The sequence below is a fragment of the Nycticebus coucang genome, chromosome 18 (genome assembly GCF_027406575.1).
Source record: "Nycticebus coucang isolate mNycCou1 chromosome 18, mNycCou1.pri, whole genome shotgun sequence".
Taxonomy (NCBI): Eukaryota; Metazoa; Chordata; class Mammalia; order Primates; family Lorisidae; genus Nycticebus; species Nycticebus coucang.
Genome location: NC_069797.1, coordinates 56,420,986 through 56,443,879, shown reverse-complemented (window position 1 = coordinate 56,443,879; position 22,894 = coordinate 56,420,986). Strand labels below are relative to the sequence as shown.

Sequence of the window (22,894 nt, the reverse complement as noted above, 5' to 3'; positions counted from 1 at the left end):
GACAGAGCCAGTGAGAATGAACTAAGTAAAAATTTTTTAACAAAATTAAAAATTTAAAACAGAAAAAGAAGACAGCAGAGGGAAAATTCAGAAAGGATAAATGCAAGTGCAAAGGCGTATAGTCCAGAATAAACTAAAAGGGGGACATAACTAAGACGAGAGTATATAGGACACTTGACAGAAGACAGCAGGGCCAATGTCATGAGGATGCAGGTTTAGAAAAATCATTATTTCAGGGCGGCGCTTGTGGCTCAAAGGAGCAGGGCTAGAGCCCCATATGCCAGTGGTGGCGGATTCAAACCCAGACCCAGCCAAAAAAACAACTGCAAAAGAAAAAAATCATTATTTCAAAGACAGGAAGAGTGAAGGAACATTTGTCAAATTGGTGAAGGTGACGTACTTAGGACCCAACAAATATCTCTCTTCTCTTCCGAAGTTCAGCAAGGAAAGGTAAATATAATAGCTCAAGTGCACAGTTTAAACTGCAAACTGTAACTTCAAAGGTTGGAGATGTTTTGTTTTGTGACAAAACATCTCCAACATTTGTTTTGTGACTCTCACTCTGGCCCTGAGAGTGCCATGCCATCATAGCTCACAGAAACTTTCAACTCCTGGGCTCAAGCAATCCTCTTGCCTCAGACTCGAAAGAATCCGGGACTACAGGCAACCACCACCAATGTCCAGCTAGCTTTTTTCAATTTTTAGTAGAGGGTAAGTCTCACTCTTAGCTTTCCAAAGTGCTAGGATTACAGGCTTGAGCCACTGTGCCTGGCCCAAAGGTTAGAACTTAATCCAGATGAAAATGGGAAGGAGAAAAGAAAATTGAATTCTGAGTAGCTTTGTTAGGCACCTATAGTCGGCAAAGCTAATGAATTGTATTCGTAATACACCAAAACCGCATATCATCATATATCATCATTTTAGGTATCCTAAAATGAGTGTGCCCTCCAGTAAAGCTCATTTGGCATAAGGTAGGAAACACGGCAGAAGCAACTGGAAGATACCAGAGAAACTAGGACCCAATGGCAAAATCCTTGATTGAAAAACTGCCCTGCTTTTTACTCTTGAGTTGTAACAGCGAAGAATGAATTTGGCATCTGCCAGGACCAAAACTGTGTGCATTTTATACCAAACTTAATCACTCCATGTAAAACACACACACAGGACACATAAAAAGCATTGTAAGCATTTCTTATACATTCAGAAAACATGCTAAAAAACGCGGACGCACGTGTTCCCATACCGAACTCTTTCTCTAATTGCATTCTTAACTGATACATAAAACACAAGATTAAACCACGTCGTGTAGAGGCCTGCTCTTGTGAATAGAAAAATCAACCACATAAAAAAAAGGGGGGACAAGCAGGCAAAGGCCTGTCATTTTTAGCAATTTTTTTTAAGTTAAAAAAAAATTCTCTATTTGCTGATTAATCATGCTTCTGAAAATGCATTCTCAAAAGAGGGACTCAATATATCCTAAGCTGCTCAAGAAATTATACTTCATAAATAAAATAATGCCCAAGCTCACTGGGATTATCACCCCAAATTAAAAGATCAGCTGCACTGATTTGTCTAGCTGAAGAAAAAAGATTTGTGTTTGTAACTGCCTGGAAGGGAAAGCCTAGAAACTTGTGTGGCCATCAATTCTATCTGTTATGCTTTTTTTTTTTTTTTTGAGACACTCTGTCTCACTCTGTCACCCTGGGTAGAGTACTGTGGAGTCATAGCTCACAGCAACGTCAAACTCTTGGGCTCAAGGGATCCTCCTGCCTCACTCTCCTGAGTAGCTGGGACTACAGGTGAGCACCACTACACCTGTTTAGTTTTTCTATTTTTAGTAGAGACGGGGTCTCACTCTTGCCCAGTCTGGTCGCCAACTCCTGAGCTCAAGAAATCTACCCACCTTAGCCTCCCAGAGTGCCAGGATTACAGACATGAGCCACCTTGTCCAAGCCACCATGCCCGTCCCCTGTTATGCTTTGTATAATAAAAACTGATCACAACACCTTCGTGTAGGACAGGCAAAACGGTAAGTAGGTTAAGATTTATCATCCTCTCATACAGTGAGATTGGGTGCTTTAGAAGGGGAAATGTATGTGCCCAAATGCATTACATAAAATAAATTAGTCCATTGTTTTATTTTTAATATTTTCCCTCTTTAAAGCAAAAATTTCCAATTTTGAGTGTGCCATAATTTTTTTAAGCACAAATGAGTTAGAAGAGATGTTATTTCTCCCAAAGTTTAATGCCCAGCTCTTCACCTGTCACTCAGTAAAAATTCACCAAGATGGAGGATGAGTGTCTAATTTGCTTATTTATATGCTAAAAACTCAGGGAATATTATGTCTTTGAACAACTCCTCTGTCTCCTGGTAATTCACTTCCTTCACCTTCTTCAAGCAAATAGATTGCCCTATGTTCATTCCCTCAGGGGAGGATAAACAAAAGCAAAGTGGTTTTCTAGTCCTTGGTCTTAAATGAAGAGAGACCCACACAGAATAACTCAGAGGAAATGTCGTTCGCGTTGCACACATTCCTTGTCTGGCTTCTCGGTGTCAGGCACAGAGCTAGAAAGCGGTGATTCAACAGTGAACAGGACCAGTCTCGGTGCTTAGATTCTAGGGGGAAGACCAGGATTTTCCATCCCTATTTCAAGAAGAGAAGAGCTTTGGGAAGGGGAGAAAAGAGGATTGCTGAGGCAGGGTCACAGGTCGGTTCCCGAGAGGGGAGCCCCAGGTTCTGCTCCCGAGTCAGAGAGGTGAGTTTGGAGAATTGACTATTGAGGAGACTGTGTCCTGCTTCCTGGATCATGACCCCAGGAAAGGGACGAGAGCCAAATAGGTCACGGCTGCCCGGTGTGTCTGAGCAGATGGAGCTACAAACAATCTAGTTGATATTTCCATGCCAGCAGCATAAAGAAATGTCAGAATTATTCTCAAGCCCTCAAGCATGGACGGAAGTGTGAGAGAGAGCAGCTGGAGGCTGGAGGGACACAGGCAAATTAAAAATAAGAGGCTTGATTCTCTCTGTCGAAAATAAGGGAAGAGATTTTCCTCCCTTTTTCTTTAACGATTTCTTTTTTGAAAAAATAAATTTCATTGGGGCAGCACCTGTGGCTCAAAGGAGTAGGGCGCCAGCCCCATATGCTGGAGGTGGCAGGTTCAAGCCCAGCCCCAGCCAAAAACTGCAAAATAAATAAATTTCATTGTGTGCATTTGTGCTTTACAACATGAAGTTATGAAATATACATACATGGGAAAGTGGTTAGTACAGTGAAGCAAATTAACATAGGTATCATCTCACGGTTACTTGTTTGTCATGAGAACGGCTACATTCTACTTCTTTAACAAAAATTTCAAACATCGTACAATTTTAATAACGATAGTCCTCCGGTTGTACATTTTCTCCAGACTTGTTCATCCTAAATATCTGCTGCTTTGAATCCTTTGACCTCCATCTCCTCATTTCCAACCCCAGCTCCCACCCTCAGTGGCCACTGTTTTCTTCAGGTATATTTGGCCTTTTTTTTAGATTCCACATATAAAGAGATCATGCAATATTTTTCTTTCTACATCTGTCTTATTTCACTTAGTTCGGTGTCCTCCAGGTCCATTCATGTTGTGGCAAATGGCAGGATCTTTTTAAAGGTTGAGTAATATTTCTGTGTGTGTGTATACAGTAAACATTCTTTATCCATTCTTCAGTCAACAGATACTTAGGTTGTTTCCATATCTTGGCTATTGTGAACAATGATGCAGTGAACATGGGCATGCAGATATCTTTATGAGGTGTCCATTTCATCTTCTTTAGCTACATACTCAGAAGAGGGCTTGTTGGGCCATATGGTAGTTCTACTTTTAACTTCTTTAGGAACCTCCATATTGTTTGCCACAATAGCTGTACCAACCTACATTCCCAACGGCATTCTAGAGTTCCTTTTTCTTCACACCTTAGACAACATTTAACCCTTGTCTTTTTGATAATAGCCATCCTGATGGGTGTGAGATGATACCTAGTAGTGTGGTATTTTTTTTTTTTTTTGAGACAGTATATCACTCTATCACCCTCAGGAAAGTCCTATGGCATCACAGCTCACAGCAACCCCAAACTCTAGGGCTTAAGCGATTCTCTTGCCTCAGCCTCCCACGTAGCTGGGACTACAGGGCCCTGCCACAATGCCCAGCTATTTTTTGTTGCAGTTGTTTAGCTGGCCTAGGCCAGGTGCAAACCCACCACCTTCAGTGTATGTGGCTGACTCTATAACAACTGTGCTACGGGTGCCAAGCCTAGTAGTGTGGTTTTAATTTTCATTTCCCTGATGATTGGTGAGGTTGAATACCTCTTTGTATACCTATCGGCCATTCTTATGTATTCTTTCAAGAAATGTCTGCTCAGATCCTTTGCTCATTTTTGACCCAGTTATTTGGTTTTCTGATTGAGTTGTAAGAGTTATTTCCAAATTTTAGGTGTTAACCCCTCATCAGATGCGTGACATTTACGAACATTTTCCCCAGTCTGTAGGTTGCCTTTTCATGGTGTTGTTTCCTTTGCTGTGCAGACGCTTTTCAGTTTGATGTGGCCCATGTATTTATTTTTGCTTTTGTAGCCTGCCCTTTTGGTGCTATGTCCAAAAAATAATTGCCAAAGCCAATGTCAAAAAATTTTGCCCTGTGTCTCGTCCAGGAGTTGTATTGCTTCAAGTCTTACATTTAGGTCTTTTAACCATTTTGTGTTGATGTTTGTATATGTTATAATATAAGGATCCGATTTCTTTATTTTGCATGTAGAAATCCAGTTTTCCCAGCACAATTTATTGAAGAGACTATTCTTTTCCCATGTGTCCTCTTTGTACTTTTGTCAAAAATTAATTGGCCATATTATGTTTAGATTTCTTTCTGGGCTTCCTATTCTGTTCCATTGATCTATGTTCAGTTTTCATGTCAGCATCATGCTGTTTTGATTACTATAGCTCTGTTAGATAATTTTTAATCAGGGAGAATTTAATTGTAAGTGCTTTCTGAAAAATTCTAATTGGAAGTACTTTTCCTTCTCTTTGAAATAGATGTAAATCTTTTTGGAAACTAGTTAGGTTTTAGTCTGCTTTATGACCCAAGAATGTCTTTCTCAAGGATCTGGGAGCCATCCCTTTCAGATGTAAACATCAAAGGAAATTGCACCCCTAGCTCCCAGCTTCTGTGAAAAAGCAGGAGCCTAACTTTTGCTGGTTTCTTGCTCCCAGTTACAAAACCACCTCCTGCCATAAAGATAAGAGAAGTACTCAATACTAATAAGAGAACAATAGATAAACAATTACAGGAGGTAAAATACAATTAAATTCAAGTTGGGGGAGAGGAGGGAAGGAGAGGAGTAGCAGGAAGGGGGATTGGCCAACTCTTACCTAATGAGCACAATGAAAGGGTACACGGCACAGCCCCCTGGGTAAAGGGGCTCAACAACAACTTGAACTTTGCCTTACAAATACAAGCAATGTAACCTAATCATTTCTACCCTCATATTAATCTGGAATAAATTTTTTTTTAAAGATAAGAGGAGTTTGTTTTTCCTCTGGATAAGCCAATTAGCTAACCCAGACGATCACCAGGTAAAGTTAAGATGAGCTATGTGGGACGATGCTGCTGTCAAGTACTCTAACTTTTTTATTTTTTGTCTTGGGGGAAAAAAATGTATGTGACAGGTTGTATCTACTTGGATATATAAAAGGATGAGATTTCCTCTGTCTTTGCAATAGTGGGTTGACTGTGATGCATATCACACTTTGACTTACTGCTGATTCAATAATAAAAGTGATTTCCTTCTGTCCTACCTTTGTGGATAGGATTTCTGGGTTAAGGGAAGATTTTTGTTTTTAATTATTTTTCCCCAACAAAGTGGATAGGACAGGTGGAAATAATAATGACTGTCTTAGTGAGCACAGATGTGGACAGAGGATATCAGGACAACATAGCCTCCTCGCCACAATCACAAAGTTCCCTAAAACTCAGATGCAATACTTGTAGAAAAGGTGGGAGCCCCAAATGATGAGATTTAATGCACATCCTCAATAGAATGGGAGCTGAGGCAAAATATCTGTCTTATCTGCCTGATTGTACCAAGTGCAGCATTAACTACTTGACAATATTTAACTGGGGGGATCTTAACTTCAGCTACTCTTAACTAACAACCCATTTCTTCTGGCTGAAGAATGAGAGCGGAGCAGGAGGAAACTTACATTTAAAATGGTAGCTCTCAAACTTTGCAGAATATGAGACTTACCTGGGGAGTTTTTTAAAATTCTGATGCCCAGGCCGCAACCTATATTAATTAAATCAAAATCTCTGGAAGGAGGACACAGTTGTCACCCTCTTTTAAAGTTCCCCAAGTGATTTTAATATGCAGACACATGGATAGACACCTCATGGGTGTCCCTAAAGCCAAGGTCCTCAACCACAGCATCAGCAGTTAATAGGCACTTGTTCCTATTAATAAAGTTCAACATTTTCAAATTATTTTCTTTCTATATAACGAGAGTGGATTTATGATAAACCCTATAAGAATGACACCCTGGCTTGTGCCTTCTGTTAAGATTATAAAGCATAAGAGAATAGGTTGTAACTACTTGTTTACACCAAGATGCACGGACCCCATTCTTCTGTAAATGCCACAGCCTTTAACGACCTATTGTTATTGACATTTTAACAAAGCATAGTGTTTCTGAAAAGTAAAGTAGCAATATTCTTTTCCTTGAAAAATGAAATTTGAGATCTCGAAATAGTTAAGTTCATTACTCACATGCCTGTAAAAAATACTAATCCCCCAAAGAAATCTGACACTATATCCTTTAATCTAGTATGCGTGTAAAGCGTCTAGGCATGGAACTCATCTGAGTGAGCCCAAGTTTTAAAGCTGCACTGTCTGATGCAGTAGCCACTAGCCACATGGTCACTGAACGAATGCTTAAATGCAGCTTGTCCAAATTGAGACTGGCTTTAAGTATAAAGGACACTTGGGATTTCAGAGACAATTACAAGACTAAAGAATGTAAAATATCTCATTAATATTTTATACTGATTGCTGTATTTTGGATATATCAAATTGAATGAAATATAATATTAAAATTAATTATACCTGGTTTTGCTTACACCTTTAGATATGGCTACTAGAAAGTTTAAAATTATTGTACATATGTGGTTCACATTATATTTCTGTTGGATAGCACTGCATTAGGATGCATTAAAAAAATACCTAGGAGACCTGTTTAAAATGCAGATTGCCAGGAATGAATGGCCCTCCAGGGAATCTAGTTCAGTTGTTCTCACGGTTTTGGGCAGACATTGTTAGCAGGGATTACTAAAGTAGCAGGAAGCATTTAATTTATTGCATCCTGAATTTAATTCATTGCTTTCTTCCTTCTTCTCCACCACCATGCCGAATTTCTTTCATATTTTTCAGTCTCCATTACCAAAAAAGAGAATCAGTTTGGCCTAGATAGTCTTCTGTGTCCCTCTTCAGCAGGAGCTTTTCGTGTCATGCTACCTCATAGGTCTCTGCCAATCCACAGATTGTCAAACTGTGCCTGGTGAGGAGGGTGAAGGAGGGGGGAAAGGCTGAGTCAAATTAAACAGAGCACAGGAATGACCTGGAAAGGCTCCTCTCAGCAGGGGCTGTGGGAGGGCCAGCTGTGTTTGGAGAGGACTGTGGGACTACCTGGCACAGACTGGCCTGGCACAGAAATGAGTTAATTCAGCAATAAAAGAGCAAGATTCATTTATAAAGGCTCTGTGAGGGCTGGAGCCAAGGTCTGATTATCCCCTGAACTGTGCTCCAGATATAATTGAGCCAAGCCACTCTACCAATCGCAATGATGATAGAGCCACTTAAAAAAAGACAGTCTCACTATGTTGCCCTCGGTAGAGTGCTGTGGCATCACAGTTCACAGCCACCTCCAACTCCTGGGCTTAAGCAATTCTCTTGCATCAGCCTCCCAAGTAGCTGGGACTACAGGTGCCTGCCACAAAGCCCTGCTATTTTTTGTTGTTGCAGTTGTCATTGCTGTTTAGCAGGCCTGGCCTGGGTTTGAACCCACCTGCCTCAGTATATGTGGCCGGCGCCCTAACTACTGAGCTACAGGCACCAAGCCCACGTTCAAAAATATTTTAGTCGTATGGGATAATCAGCTAGCCAACCAGTCGTATGGGATAACCAGCTAACGAAGAAGGAATTTGGGTGGGGACAGAGAGACTGCAGAGGCAGATGGGGCAAAATGCGGAACCTAGGCAAGTAATCAAAGCTCCCAATGATGTCATGCCATCACTGTATGACCTTGACCTTAGGCAAGATGCCTTAAGCCCTCCAGCCTTCCTCTTCTTGTGTTCCCAGGTCACAAAATATCAGGGACTGTGAAGCTTCATTGGATGAAGCTGCTTTTTTTTCTTTACGTTACAAGAGTTGCACGTGTTGTATTCCCAGGAGTGAGTTGTCACTAACTAGACCTTCTCTAGTGAAGGAGAAATCCCACAGTAAGTCTTACCTCAACAAGTACACGTGGCAGCCACAGGGATCAAACGCTGTTATTTCTTCAACCTTGTTAAAACACCGGAAATGCTACCTTGCAGCTCTCATACTCCATTAAATTAGCACTTATCTCTAGCTACAGCTTCATCTAGACACGCCTTCAGGAATTCACCTCAATGCATCACACGCTGTCAGACCGGGATCCACCTGGAGCTGCACAGTTCACATTTCTATCAGTCCTATGATTAATGACAATTGCCACCTCACTCTGATGGTAGCTTTTTCTAGTAACTGTCAGAATATTTAAAATTTACCAGGCATCCTCAAACTTTTTAAACAGGGGAGCGGGTGGCGCCTGTGGCTCAGCGGGTAGGGTGCCGGCCCCATATGCCGAGGGTGGCGGGTTCAAACCCAGCCCCTGCCAAACTGCAACAAAAAAATAGCCGGGCGTGGTGGCGGGCGCCTGTAGTCCCAGCTACTTGGGAGGCTGAGTCAAGAGAATCGCCTAAGCCCAAGGATTTGGAGGTTGCTGTGAGCTGTGTGAGGCCACGGCACTCTACCGAGGGCCATAAAGTGAGACCCTGTCTCTACAAAAAAAAAAAACAGGGGAGCAATTCACTGTTCCTCAGACTGTTGGAGGGCTGGACTATAGTTTTAAAAAAAGTATGAAGAAATTCCTATGCACACTGCACATACCTTATTTTGAAGTAAAAAAACAAAACGGGAACAAATACAATCACACTGCCTCATGTGGTCCGCGGGCCGCAGTTTGAGGACCCCTGATTTTACATCATAATCTAATGACCCAGTACGGAACTTCTGTTTAAAGATTCCAAACAGTACGGAAAAACTGTAGAAGAAAACTTTTGCTATCATGTGTGGGAACCAGATTTATTTCCCTACAATGTCTTAAGAACACCAAATATAATATTCTTTATATGATGCCCCATTTCCTTTCCATATAAATGAACTCTTTCTCCCCCATAGTGCTCATTTTTACCATGAGGAATGTTTTTATTTTCCTTTCCTTCCTGGAGAGTATGACATTTCTAGTAGACCGACCACAACAGTAGTGAAGGGTTTACCATATATTTGCATAATTGATTAGAAAGACAGGAATTTCCTTGGCCTCTGAAAAAGGAGCTCTGCATCTTTAAGGCTCCGCGGGGCTCACTGCTCTCCGCGCAGACAGAGCAGCCTCTGCCGCAGCGACTCTCCCATCGATAAGGTTCAGTTAGCCAAGGTGGAGGATGGGAAAAGAATGGAACTGTCCCAGCTACTCAATGAGATCAGGGCTAACTATGAAAAGCTCCTCACCAGAAATCAGATAGAGACGGTGCTCTCAACGAGGATCCAGGTAATGATTTCATACAGGCAGGCACCTTCCAGAATAAGGAGTCAATCCATGTCTACCCAATTCCTGTCCCGGCCTCTCTGAGGTACAGTATTTCCTTTTCAATGCAGCATATTTGGGGAAGGAATTCAGGTTCTACTGCAATGTAACTGGGACGACAGGGGGGAAATACTGTGATTATATTGTTAAATTGCCATTAAATCAATGTTGATTGATGCATTTAATTTTTATGTGAATTATGAAGTTCCTATCATTAATAAAACATGAGGTCAACATACAAGGAAATGGTGCACTCTAACCTCTGCTAGACAAAAGGAAGCATTTCAAATACCCTTCAAAGATGTTATGGAGTTATTTATAGAGTTAATCTAAATAACAGCTTTAAAAGGAAAAGCTTTCGAGTAAGACTTATTATTGTGAACACTTTCTGAAAATAAAACTAAGTAAAGCATTTCTAAAAGGGTTCCATCATTGTTTTAATGAGTTCAATTTTATGTCAGATTGTTATAAATAGAAATTATCTGACTACGTGAACATTGCATTCAGAAACAATGAATATAAATTATGACAATCAAAATCCCCAAATTGGTAATGATTCTCCATTTAGATTATGGATTTTTACTTTTGCACTATAAGATGAGAAAGGTTTATTTCTAATTCAAAGCTTGAAATATTTGAGTATAAAAAAAGAGAAAGAGAGGCAACTTAGATAAAGGCTAAATCCTAATTTTGGTTTTTTTTTACATTTATTTTTTTATTTTTTTAATTAATTTATTTTTTTATTGTTAAATCGTAGCTGTGTACATTTGTGTAATCAAGGGGTACATGTGCTGGTTTCATATAAAATCTGAAATATTCTCATCAAACTGTTCAACATAGCCTTCATGGCATTTTCTTAGTTATTGTATGTGGACATTTATATTCTGCATTTAGAAGGTTTCGCCTGTACCCATTCTAAGATGCACTGTGGGTGTGGCCCCACCCATTACCCTCCCTCCACCCTAACCTCCCCCCTCCTTTCCCCTCTCTTGGCCCTTTCCCCATAGTCTTGTGCTATAGTTGGGTTATAGCCTTCATATAAAAGCTACAAATTAGCTTCATAGTAGGGCTGAGTACATTGGATACTTTTTCTTCCATTCTTGAGATACTTTGCTAAGAAGAATATGTTCCAGCTCTATCGATGTAAACATGAAAGAGGTAAAGTCTCCATCTTTATTTAAGGCTGCATAATATTCCATGGTATACATGTACCACAATTTGCTAGTCCATTCGTGAGTCGATGGGCACTTGGGCTTCTTCCATGACTTAGCAATTATGAATTGGGCTGCAATAAACATTCTGATACAGATGTCTTTGTTATATTGTGATTTTTTGGTCTTCTGGGTATATACCTAGTATATACCCAGAGGAATTATGGATTGAATGGCAGGTCTATTTTTAGGTCTCTAAGTATTCTCCAGACATCCTTCCAAAAGGAATGTATTAGTGTGCATTCCCACCAGCAGTATAAAAGTGTGCCTTTTTCTCCACATCCATGCCAACATCTCTGGTTTTGGGATTTTGTTATGTGGGCTACTCTTACCGGAGTTAGGTGATATCTCAAAGTAGTTTTGATTTGCATTTCTCTGATGATTAAGGATGATGAGCTTTTTTTCATGTATCTGTAGATCGTGCATCTGTCTTCTTTAGAGAAGTTTCTCTTCAAGTCCTTTGCCCACCCTGAGATGGGATCACATGTTCTTTTCTTGCTAATACATTTGAGTTCTCTGTGGATTCTGGTTATTAAACCTTTATCGGAGGTATAACCTGCAAATATTTTCTCCCATTCTGAGGGCTGTCTGCTTGCTTTACTTACCATGTTCTTGGCTATGCAGAAGCTTTTTAGTTTGATCAGGTCCCAGTAATATATTTTTGATACTACTTCAATTGCCTGGGGAGTCCTCCTCATAAAATATTCATCCAGGCCGATTCCTTCAAGAGTTTTCCCTGCACTTTCTTCAAGTATTTTTATAATTTCATGTCTTAAGTTTAAATCTTTTATCCAGTGAGAGTCTATCTTAGTTAATGGTGAAAGGTGTGGGTCCAGTTTTAGTCTTTTGCAGATCGCCAGCCAGTTCACCCAGCACCATTTGTTAAATAGGGAAGCTTTTCCCCACTGAATGTTTTTAATTGGCTTGTCAAAGATCAAATAACGGTAAGTAGCTGGATTCATCTGTTGGTTCTCTATTCTGGTTCAGACATCTACTTCTCTGTTTTTGTGCCAATACCATGCTGTTTTGATCACTATCGATTTATAGTACAGTCTCAGGTCTGGTAGTGTGATTCCTCCTGCTGTGTTTTTATTTCTGAGTAATGTTTTGGCTATTTGAGGTTTTTTCTGATTCCCTATAAAACGAAGTATTATTTTTTCAAGATCTTTAAAATATGACAATGGAGCTTTGATAGGAATTGCATTAAAATTATATATTGCTTTGGGTAGTATAGACATTTTAACAATGTTGATTCTTCCCAGCCATGAGCATGGTATGTTTTTCCATTTGTTAACATCCGCAGCTACTTCTTTTCTTAAAGTTTCATAGTTCTCTTTATAGAGATCTTTCACGTCCTTTGTTAGATAAACTCCCAAATATTTCATCTTCTTTGGCACTACTGTGAAAGGAATAGAGTCCTTGACTGTTTTTTCAGCTTGGCTATTGTTGGTATATATAAAGGCTACAGATTTATGGGTGTTGATTTTGTAGCCTGAGACATTGCTGTATTCCTTGATCACTTCTAAAAGTTTTGTACTGGAATCCTTAGTGTTTTCCAGATATACGATCATGTCATCTGCGAAGAGTGAAAGTTTGATCTCTTCTGACCCTATGTGGATACCCTTGATCGCCTTTTCTTTCCTAACTGCAATGGCTTAAACTTCCATTACGATGTTAAAGAGCAATGGAGACAATGGGCAACCCTGCCTGGTTCCTGATCTAAGGGGAAATGATTTCAATTTAACTCCATTCACTATGATATTGGCTGTGGGTTTGCTGTAGATTGCCTCTGTTAGTTTAAGAAATGTCTCTTCTATACCAATTTTCTTAAGTGTTGTGATCATGAAGGGATGCTGGGTATTATCAAAAGCTTTTTCTGCATCAATTAAGAGAATCATATGGTCTTTATTTTTGAGTTTGTTTATGTGCTGAATTACATTTATAGATTTACGTATATTGAACCAGCCTTGAGACCCTGGGATAAATCCCACTTGGTCATGGTATATAATTTTTTTGATGTGTTGTTGGATTCTGTTTGTTAGGATCTTATTGAGTATTTTTGCATCAATTTTCATTAGTGATACTGGTCTACAGTTTTCTTTTCTTGTTGGGTCTTTCCCTGGTTTAGGGATCAAGGTGATGTTTGCTTCGTAGAATGTGTTGGGTAATATTCCTTCTTTTTCTATATTTTGGAAGAGGTTTAGTAGTATAGGTACTAGTTCTTCTTTAAAGGTTTGGTAGAATTCTGACGTAAAGCCATCTGGTCCTGGGCTTTTCTTTTTAGGGAGATTTTGTATAGTTGATACTATTTCAGAACTTGATATAGGCCTGTTCAACATTTCTACTTCGTTCTGGCTAAGTCTTCGTAGGTGGCGTACTTCCAAGTATTGGTTGTGTAATCTCATAGAGAAGAGACTTTGTGCCTTATGAAGCCAGTTCATCGCTTTCGGGGATCCCAAGACCAATATTGGTTTTCTTCAAATTATCCCAGAGCTCTCTGAGAGAGTGATCTGTTTTTGCCCTCCATTTCTCTTCCTCTTTGAGACTTTGGGAACGTCTTGAATGTCAGAAATCCTTTCTTCTGCTTGCTCCATTCTGTTATTGAGGGATTCTACTGTGTTTCTCAGATCTTTGAGGGCTGCAACTGCATGTCTCACTGTGTAAAAATCTTTGGTCATTTGGTCTTTGAATTCGTTGAATTCTTGAGACATCTTTTGGGTTACTGCTTTGAATTCTAATTCAATCTTATTTGCTATCCAGATTCTGAATTCGATTTCTGACATCTCAGTTATTTGTGCATGGGATCTTGTGCTGTGTCTGCCCCATTGTTCCTTAAGGGAGTTGATCTACTCTGATTATTCATATTGCCAGAGTTTTTCCCTTGATTTTGTCTCATGATTGTTTTTCACCATTGCCTCTGGCCTTCCTCAGAGTTGGGATGGGGTCTCTCCGAGATTAGACCACAAGGGGAGGAGAGGAGGGATCACTCTATTGTTGCTGGATCTTTGTAGGGAGTGACCATGTGTAGCTCTTCTGGGGCTGCCCCAGCCAGGGAGTTCTGGTTGTGGGAGCAGCTCCTGAGTGTGACACCCCCAGATCCAGCAAAAGGGCGGGGGGTGGTGCACACGGTTCTGGGAGTGCCTGGCGCCCAGTGACTTTGGCTTAGAGGACCCAAGGCTCCAGCAGTCTCTGGCCAGGAGAAGGGCTCTGCGCAGAGGCTACCAGAGTCCCTGGCCAGACAAGCGGGCGGTGTGGAGGCAGGGAGGGTACAGGAGGGAGGACACGGGGTTGTGTGGCTCCCAGAGTTCCTGGTCAGCCCGTGGGGAGGCCCGTGGGGAGGGGTAGCGGGTCCCGGCACAGCTCTTATTGAGGTCTGGGCGGGTGCTGCTCGAGTTCGGGGCAGTTCTTCTGGAGGTCCGGAAGGGACCCGCGGCACAGCTCTTCCGGAGGTCCGGGGGCTGCTGATCACGGGTCGTGGGGCAGCTCCTACACAGGTCCAGGAGGGAACCGATCGCAGGTGCAGCGTAGCTCTTCTGGGTGCCAATCGCGGGTCCTGGCGCAGCTCTTCCAGAGGTCCCGGTGCCGATCTAAATCCTAATTTTGTATCAATTTAAACTGGCAATCATTTCCAGCAATTTATTAAGATCTCAAGTGTTTAAACAAATTTGCAAACAAATATTTTAGAAAAAAGATTCAGAAATTTTGAGATTTTTTTTGAGTTTATCTATCATATCTGTGTTCAAGTTCTATTTTAAGTACCCAACACAGGAAAAGTTTATTTTGGAAGATCACCAAAAGAGAAAAACTATTACTAGGAAACCACAGACCTTTGTTCCATTAGCAACTCATTTCCAGTAACATAAATTTTACATGGGGCAATATTTTCCACCTTCGTGAAAATTAGCCAATATCCTAGATTAAGCAAAGTCACTCAGACATTTGAGTATTGGAATAGTCCATTCACCTTTTACAAAGATAAGGAGAAAATTAATAGACAACAATTTCTGAAAATTGTAAGCTACATGAAACTTTGGCAACAGGAGAAATATAAGTTTAGTTTACAAGTCACAGTGCTGAAATGAGTACATTCAAATGAAAAAGCAAGTCTACAGTTTTGTTTAAAGTGTTTTTTAACATATAACTACCTAAGAAGATTTTTTTCCGACTATTTCAGAAAGTTGAATATTTAAACTCAAAGACTGATTATTTAAATACTACAAAATAAAGAAACATAAGCCGTTTCGATTACAAATTGCTGTACAACAAACCACCAAAACCTTGGTGGATTAAAATGACTTTTGTATTCTCTCTCACGATTCTGCCAGTGACTAGGCTCCCTGGGAGAGATTCCCACATAACGTTAGTTGGGACTGCAATCATCCTGGGGCATGACTGGGCTGGAATATCCAAGGTGGCTCACTCAGATGTCCCACACCTTCCATTGCTGGGAGGATGGCTCACTGGGAACAACTGGGCCTCTTTCTCTCACTCCAGGTAGCCTCAGGTTCTCCCTCCATCCAGCCTTTCTACATGATCTCTCCACTAGGATATCAGACTTCTTACATTTGTCCCAGGGCTCCCAAAAGCGTAAAAGCATCAGGGCTGTTTAGGGCTTAGGCCTAGAACTGGCACATCACTTCTGCCACATTCTACTGGTTAAAGAAAGACACTGATCAGCTCAGATTCGGTGGAAGGGGACCACACTAGGACTTGAATTTTGGGATATGTGGTTCATTGGAAATTATCTTGGGAATTTAGCTACTATATGAACTTAGACTCCAGTTCCATACCTGGAATCTACAAGACCAGTAGATACCAGCATTTTTATGTTTTCATAGTGCCAAAATGTTTTACCTACTCCTCTGTAGATCTGCTGGTATGTTTTGCTTGCTGTTTGAATTTGCCAAGTTAACGCTAAGAATGCATGATCAACAAACCGAAAGTAACATACAAATTCTGTTCCTTAATATCTTCTCCTAAACTTTATTCATAGACCTTCATTTACTCTGATGTTTCCTTTGAAAAAAATCTGTTGTACAAATTAAATTTTTATTTTTACTTATTTTTACTATTTTTTTTTTATTTTTTTTTTTTAGCCAGGGTCAGGTTTAAACCCGCCACCTCCAGTATATAGGACCGGCGCCCTACTCGTTTGAGCCACAGGTGCCTCCCAAATTAAATTTTTAAATTTTAAATTATATTTTTATAAGAACACAGAAAATTTAATTTTTGTTTCAAAATACTACAATCGGTTCTATATCTTACTCCTACTGTTGTTGGAACCAAATGTTGAAAATTCTGTGGACAGATACTTTCTTTTAATTCCAACATAAATACTCCCTTTGCTTTTCAATATGAGGGCATTTAGAAACAATCTTGAAAGATACCATTTTTGTTATTACCACAGACACCCCAAATTAACATGCCTTCCAAGAATACCATTTGAAAAAGCTAAAACAACACTGGATTTTCTTAATACAGAAGTTTTTTTTTGAACCTTAACACCTATGATAATTAAGTTATAAATAATTAATAGATGAAACAACTTTAGCCTAGTAATAGACAAAATCAATCTTGGTTGTGTAGCTGTTTATCTGTTTCTATAAAGCAGCCTACAAGAAAATGTGAGGGAAAATAGCAGCCAATTTTCAATCATCTTTAATGATCTATAAATACTGGAAAGTTAAGAATCAGAGGTCACAAATTTAGGTCCTGAAAACTGTTTCTTTTCATTAAAATAGTTATACTTTTCTGTATATCATAGGGTATCATAGTTGGAAGGGATTTTTGAAATCAATTTTATGTCAGAGAAAACTGGGGCTGAGAATGCCACTGACTTGCCACATACTTGATTAGTAACTGGGTACGCTTGTGTTCTAACAATTTAAAGAAAAAATAATTTGATTCCTATATAATGTTTCTATAAATGCTTTAAACATCTTATGTTCAAAAATGCTCTTTGTTTTTGTTATGGTTGTTGTTGTCTTTCTTGTAGCTAGAAGAAGACATAAGCAAAAAAATGGACAAAGATGAAGAGGCTTTAAAGGCGGCTCAAGCAGAACTCAAGGAAGCCCGGCGCCAGTGGCACCACCTGCAAGTGGAAATTGAATCTCTCCATGCTGTGGTAAGAATGATCTCAGCGGTGACTGTCCCATTGAGCCCCAAGATGTTACCCAATTACGAGAGGGAAGGGAGTATTGTCTATTACTTTGCAGTGAGAAACTGTAAAGCAAGGCCACTGGATTCTATCCCTGATTCTAGTTCAATTACATATCTACCTCCCTCCAGCACAGCCGTGGCTGTTATCAACTCACTTGAAGTTTAGTTCGTACCTATAAAAATGAAGTAATGCTTGTCATCCAAGGGCTGTCTACGTGGAAATGGGAGGATAGAGTATCAGTTACTATCCAAAGTCTTCACAATGTGGACTCTTTTATTCATGCCATTGAGACGTCTAATGAAAAAATATTTAAGCCCTTTCCTAAGATGCCTTTTACAACCAATCCTCTCTGGCTTTGATATTCAACATACCATGTTTTTATTATTTTAAAAGTAAAATAACTCAGAGTGATAATAAGTTAACCACACTGCAGGGGATTTGGCTGGGCATAGGAATTATCACAGGATTTCTATGAAATATAGTAAGCTCTCTCTAGTGATGTATATAAAGTATAATTTTTTTAAAAATGGGGTTGCACACAAGGTTGTCTGGAAATACATTTTGTGTAAGTAAGATAGAATGATTGCAACCTTTTAAAAGAAAGAATGTAGAGAATGAAGACATCGCAGATCAGGTTTCAGAGACACAATCTGTGTTATGGATTGATTGATGAAGATCTGTATGAAACAGGAAAGGGGCCTTGAAAACTCCCTCCATGCCAGTGAGCAGCACTACCAGACGCAGCTGCAGGATTTGGAGGCAGTGATCGAAGGACTGGAAAAGGAGCTGCAGGAAGTGAGGAGCGGCATTGAAAAGCAGCTTCAAGAGCATGAGATGCTTCTCAACACCAAGATGCGGCTGGAACAAGAAATAGCAACTTACCGCCGCCTCTTAGAAAAGGAAGAAATCAGGTACCTAATTCCATACAGTTAATGACAAGGGGCCAGAAATACAAAATGACTTATGTCACTGTGTATGTAGTCAGAGAAATTAAATCTAAAGAAACCATCACCCCCATGGTGTCCCATGAACTCACACAATAAAATAGGATGAGTATGGGCTGCAAAGGATATGCGGAAGAACTATTCCTATGCTCCAACACGAGGACCCAAATTGCCAAAGTCTGCTAGAACGCAATCTAATTCAGTAATTCTGAATCGCTGTAAATATGACCTCTCTTCACTTTTTCACCTCCCTTGCCATTCATCTCTTTTAGGATTAGCCTGTGCCTTCTATGGGCCACTCACAAAGAAAGTTTGAAAAATTCACAAGTTATCGCCACACCCTCCCTCACCAGGGTTCGCCCACACACATCAAACACCAAAATATGGAAAGCAATATTGTTCTGAGTCATGATAAGACTTCAAGATGTCCTGGGCGGCGCCTATGGCTCAAAGGAGTAGGGCACTGGCCCCATATGCTGGAGGTGGTGGGTTCAAACCCAGCCCCGGCCAAAAACTGCAAAAAAAAAAAAAAAAGAAAGAAAAGCTATCAAAAGAGGAATTCTTACTAATGCACACATCATAACCTACAATCATGTATGAGGTCATATAGCTCTGAGCCTGACAAAACCTCCAATTCTTCAGGTTCTCATAAAAAGAAACTTTTATTCTTGCTTATTTTGGAATTCTGAGTACAAAACTAGATGTAACAACTGTAGCCTATAATAAATCTTGATATTAACTAAATCTTTGAATAACATAAATTGGATTAAAAAGATACCACTTACTAGCTCAGTGGCTCTGGGTGATTTACTTAGCCTCTCTGTGTCCCAGTTCTCTCATCTGTACGATGGGAATGGTAGGTAATCTTACCCACCTCATAGCATTGCTAGAAGGATTACATGAGTTAATGTTGGAGGCACCTGTAGCTCTATGGGTAGGGCGGGCGCTGGCCACATACACCGAGGCTGGCAGGTTTGAACCCAGCCCAAACCAGCTAAAATCAACAACGATAACTGCAACAAAAATATAACCAAGGGTTATGGCAGGCACCTGTAGTCCCTGCTACTTGGGAGGCTGAGGCAAGAGAATTGCTTAAGCTCAAGAGTTTGAGCTTGCTGTGAGCTGTGACACCATGACACTCTACCGAGGGCAACATAGTGACAATTTGTCTCAAAAAATAAATAAATAAAATGAGTTAATGTTCATAAAGTGCTTAAAACAATACTTGGCTCATTGTAAGTGCTACGTAAATACACACACACGCACACACACACGGGGTGTCAAAAAGATGTATATATGTTTTGTGAAAGAAAAAACTATATTAAATATGTAACACTCAAGTCACATTTCACTTCTGCAATTACAAGAGGTGCTCAGTGTGACTTGTATTCATCTTTTGTTATTGTTATATATCGAGTATTGCAATTTTAATATAGTTTTTTCCTTCCTTAAAATGTATATAAATTTTTTGGCACCCTCTGTGTATGTATAGATGTTTTATATATATTGTTATATATGCATACATAGCATATATGTATATGTGTAACTTTACATATATAAAATAAATGGTTGTAAATTTTAATTCATGTTCATTCAAGATGCTGATAAAATGCCAATAATATTCCTACAACTTTTAAAAAATGTATTATGCTCTGTTAAGATATACAAGAAAATTTCAAGAAAATTTTCATAAAATGAAAGTACTCATGTACACACTTTCCCCAGTTTAAGAAATAAAATGTTTTCAAAAAGCAAAAAAGAAAAGTTTATTATGCTATGTTAAATATATAAGAAAATTTTCTTGAAATGAAAGTATGTATGTACCCACTTTCCCCTGTTTAAGAAGTAAAATGTTTCCAAAAAGCAAAAAGGAATAAACTGTTTCCAATGTTGTTGAAGTTCCTGGTCACCTAAACAATCCCCAAGCTCATCCTCCTCCCTTCACCTAACCTCCCTTCAGAATTTGATACTTATTAGTCTCATACATTCCTTCAGAGTAGTATGTATATATCCCTAAACAAAGTATAAAATTATTTTGCATAGTATTTTAACTTTTATAAAAGTAGCTATAACTTACTTTTTGTGTTATGTTATGCTTAGGGGATTCATCCATAAAGATACAGTGTAGCCTTCTTTTCTTTTCACTGCTACATAGAATTTTCACTGTATATGAGTATACAATACAGCTTATCCATTCTCCCGTTTGTTTCAATTATTTGCTGATACAATCTTGCTCCATAATATAATTATTTCCAATTTCAGATATTATGGTTGTATCCAAGCTGGGAAAAAAGACCAAAAACCTACTACAAGTAGAGTTGGTTTTGTTTTACCATCAGGTAAGTTTCTGATATAAATAAACTAACTTGAAAAGTGAAGTGTCATTTATAGGGATTACCGTATAAGGAAATTAAACATTCTAAAGTAGCAAAAAGCAAGTGATATTTGAATAAAAGTTTGATGGATAATTTTATTATGAATAGTATTTCAACATTGTAATTTAATATATCATAAACATTTTCACAGCCATCATAAATGAAATATCTTTTTCAACGAAAGTCCCACAAAAATATGAGAATGAAAAAGTGGAAACAGTGACCAACCAGGCAATATTAAATGGAAATATTGTGAAGGAGAGCACTGAAGCTCGTGGCACTATTCAGTAAGTAAAGTAACTTTGGCTGAGAAATAATAATTAACATATATAAAGAAATTCACTTCAGTTAAGTAATCCCAGTAATCAATCTTCTTTGAATGTTTTCAAACATAGTTTTAATATGCTGTGATTTTTAATCTGACACAAATATACACATAAAAACAGATGGAAGAGTATTCAATCCTTAATTCACCATTTTTCCCCTAAAAAATACAAGCAAAATATGAGAATTCCTACAGAGAAATTCCATAGAATTCCTTAGAAATCACACTCACGTGATTTTTAAAGTGTATGTGTATATATTATAAATTCTATAAACTATAAATTATACAAATTTCTTGATTGTCTTCATATAGAATACACATCACATATTTCTAATATAGTCATACTTCTTCATATTAAAAGGTTTATTTTATCATTGCAGGACAGAGAAAGTGGATGAAGTTATTAAAGAATGGGAAGGGTCCTTCTTTAAAGATAACCCTCGATTAAGGAAAAAATCTGTTTCTCTTCGATTTGATCTTCATTTAGCAGCCACTGATGAAGGGTGTTTACAGACTAAGCAGGATAACCTACCAGATATAGAAGTCAGGTTGATCATGAGAAGATCATGCAGTATCCCCTCCATCAAACCTCCATCAGCAGCTAATTAATCCAAAGATAATATTTGACCTGATTTGAAAATAACATTAAGATGAACCAAGGTGGGCTGTGCTGACCCCCTCTGTCCCAAATGTAAGTTATTGAGTACATATGAAAAATGTTATGATCAGTGTGTGGTGCCCTTCAGAGAAAAAAAAAAAAAAAGACAAAATTTCTCTGAATCCAGTTATGGATGTATATTTTTTTGGAGAAAGGAAAGCTTAAAAATAAAATAAGAAATTCAGTACAGTTTCAATTTTATTTATTCTCCAAACAGTCTTCTTTTTCCCTGGAAATTTTACCAGGGACTTGTATGCATTAACCTGGTTTGGCAAGTCTTCATAGTTTTACCCAACAGCTGAATACTCCAAGGAAAAAATCGTTTGCTTGGATATGATTGTACTGCGGTAAGAGTCACACTGAGGGGGCGGCGCCTGTGGCTCAACGGAGTAGGGCCCCAGCCCCATATGCCGGAGGTGGTGGGTTCAAACCCAGCCCTGGCCAAAAACTGCAAAAAAAAGAAAAAAAAAGAGTCACACTGAGTTATTCACTATTATCCTATGACTAATTAAATATAAAAAGTTTGTTCTCCTTAAAGAAGAAAGTAATTATAAGCAAGTTTTTAAAGGGGAACTCACTGTGCACTTAACCAGGATTTCTTCTTTTGAGACAATCATTTGTACACTTAGAAAAATAAGTTGAGTTATTTTCCATGGAGCAATTATGAACAACCTAAAGGACACGTTCCAAGACTAATCTGATGATTAAATAAAATTAAGTTAATCTACATACATCTGAAAGGTTTTTGTTATTGGTGTCTGATTTCCAGAAGACTTACTCCCCTCAAAGAACTTTAAAGGTTGTGTTTCCCCCTCCCCATGCAAAGAATTCAGAGAGCCAGCTGCACAAACAAAACATGAAAAGCAAATTGGAAAAGTAGTCACTCTAGTTATTAGAACAGTTACCCAACATCTCATCATCCCAACTTTTTCATCTGCAAAGTTAAATGTGATTACAGTACTTTTTATGAGCCTTAGATAAGCTACTAAGATATATGAAGTATATTAAGTATTTCTTGCAATCATTTATGTGAACTAAGATAACAGTATTGTTATCTAAGCTAAGAATATTTGCAGGATTTGTTTTTAAAAGTTCAAACTGTAATAAATATGAATAGAAAATATATTTGTGAATAAGTGAAGTATTGTTGCAAAGTTTTTTAAACAACCTAATTTGTTTAATACAGGTATATTTATTTTAAGACCTTAAATAATAAATACCTGTCTTAAGATATTAGAATTTATAGGCTATTAAATTCTTTTCTAAGCAGAAAATAATGGTTGAGTACAACTCAACCAAACTTTTTTCCAGCTAAAGT

General features: G+C 38.8%; 1 protein-coding gene across 2 annotated transcripts; it reads left to right on the top strand.

Moving 5' to 3' along the window:
- The first annotated feature begins 9,698 nt into the window (after positions 1 to 9,698).
- On the top strand, positions 9,699 to 21,665 carry KRT222 (keratin 222). 2 transcript variants are annotated; one of them, XM_053568318.1, is made up of 6 exons: positions 9,699 to 9,867; positions 17,110 to 17,238; positions 17,965 to 18,185; positions 20,481 to 20,557; positions 20,745 to 20,880; positions 21,299 to 21,665. In XM_053568318.1, exons 1-6 carry the CDS (start codon positions 9,772 to 9,774, stop codon positions 21,525 to 21,527), a joined length of 888 nt encoding a protein of 295 aa, XP_053424293.1. In that variant the 5' UTR covers positions 9,699 to 9,771; the 3' UTR covers positions 21,528 to 21,665. The 2 variants fall into 2 exon arrangements, with proteins under 2 accessions (XP_053424293.1, XP_053424294.1); XM_053568319.1 differs by having other exon boundaries at positions 9,725 to 9,949.
- Positions 21,666 to 22,894: the final 1,229 nt, after the last annotated feature.

Bases quoted from the DNA above. Each gene is read 5' to 3' on its own strand.
- KRT222 (XM_053568318.1), top strand. From the start codon at position 9,772: ATGGAACTGTCCCAGCTACTCAATGAGATCAGGGCTAACTATGAAAAG. The intron at 9,868-17,109 runs GTAATGATTTCA...TCTTTCTTGTAG, and splicing joins TGCTCTCAACGAGGATCCAG to CTAGAAGAAGACATAAGCAA. The intron at 18,186-20,480 runs GTACCTAATTCC...TTCCAATTTCAG, and splicing joins TTAGAAAAGGAAGAAATCAG to ATATTATGGTTGTATCCAAG.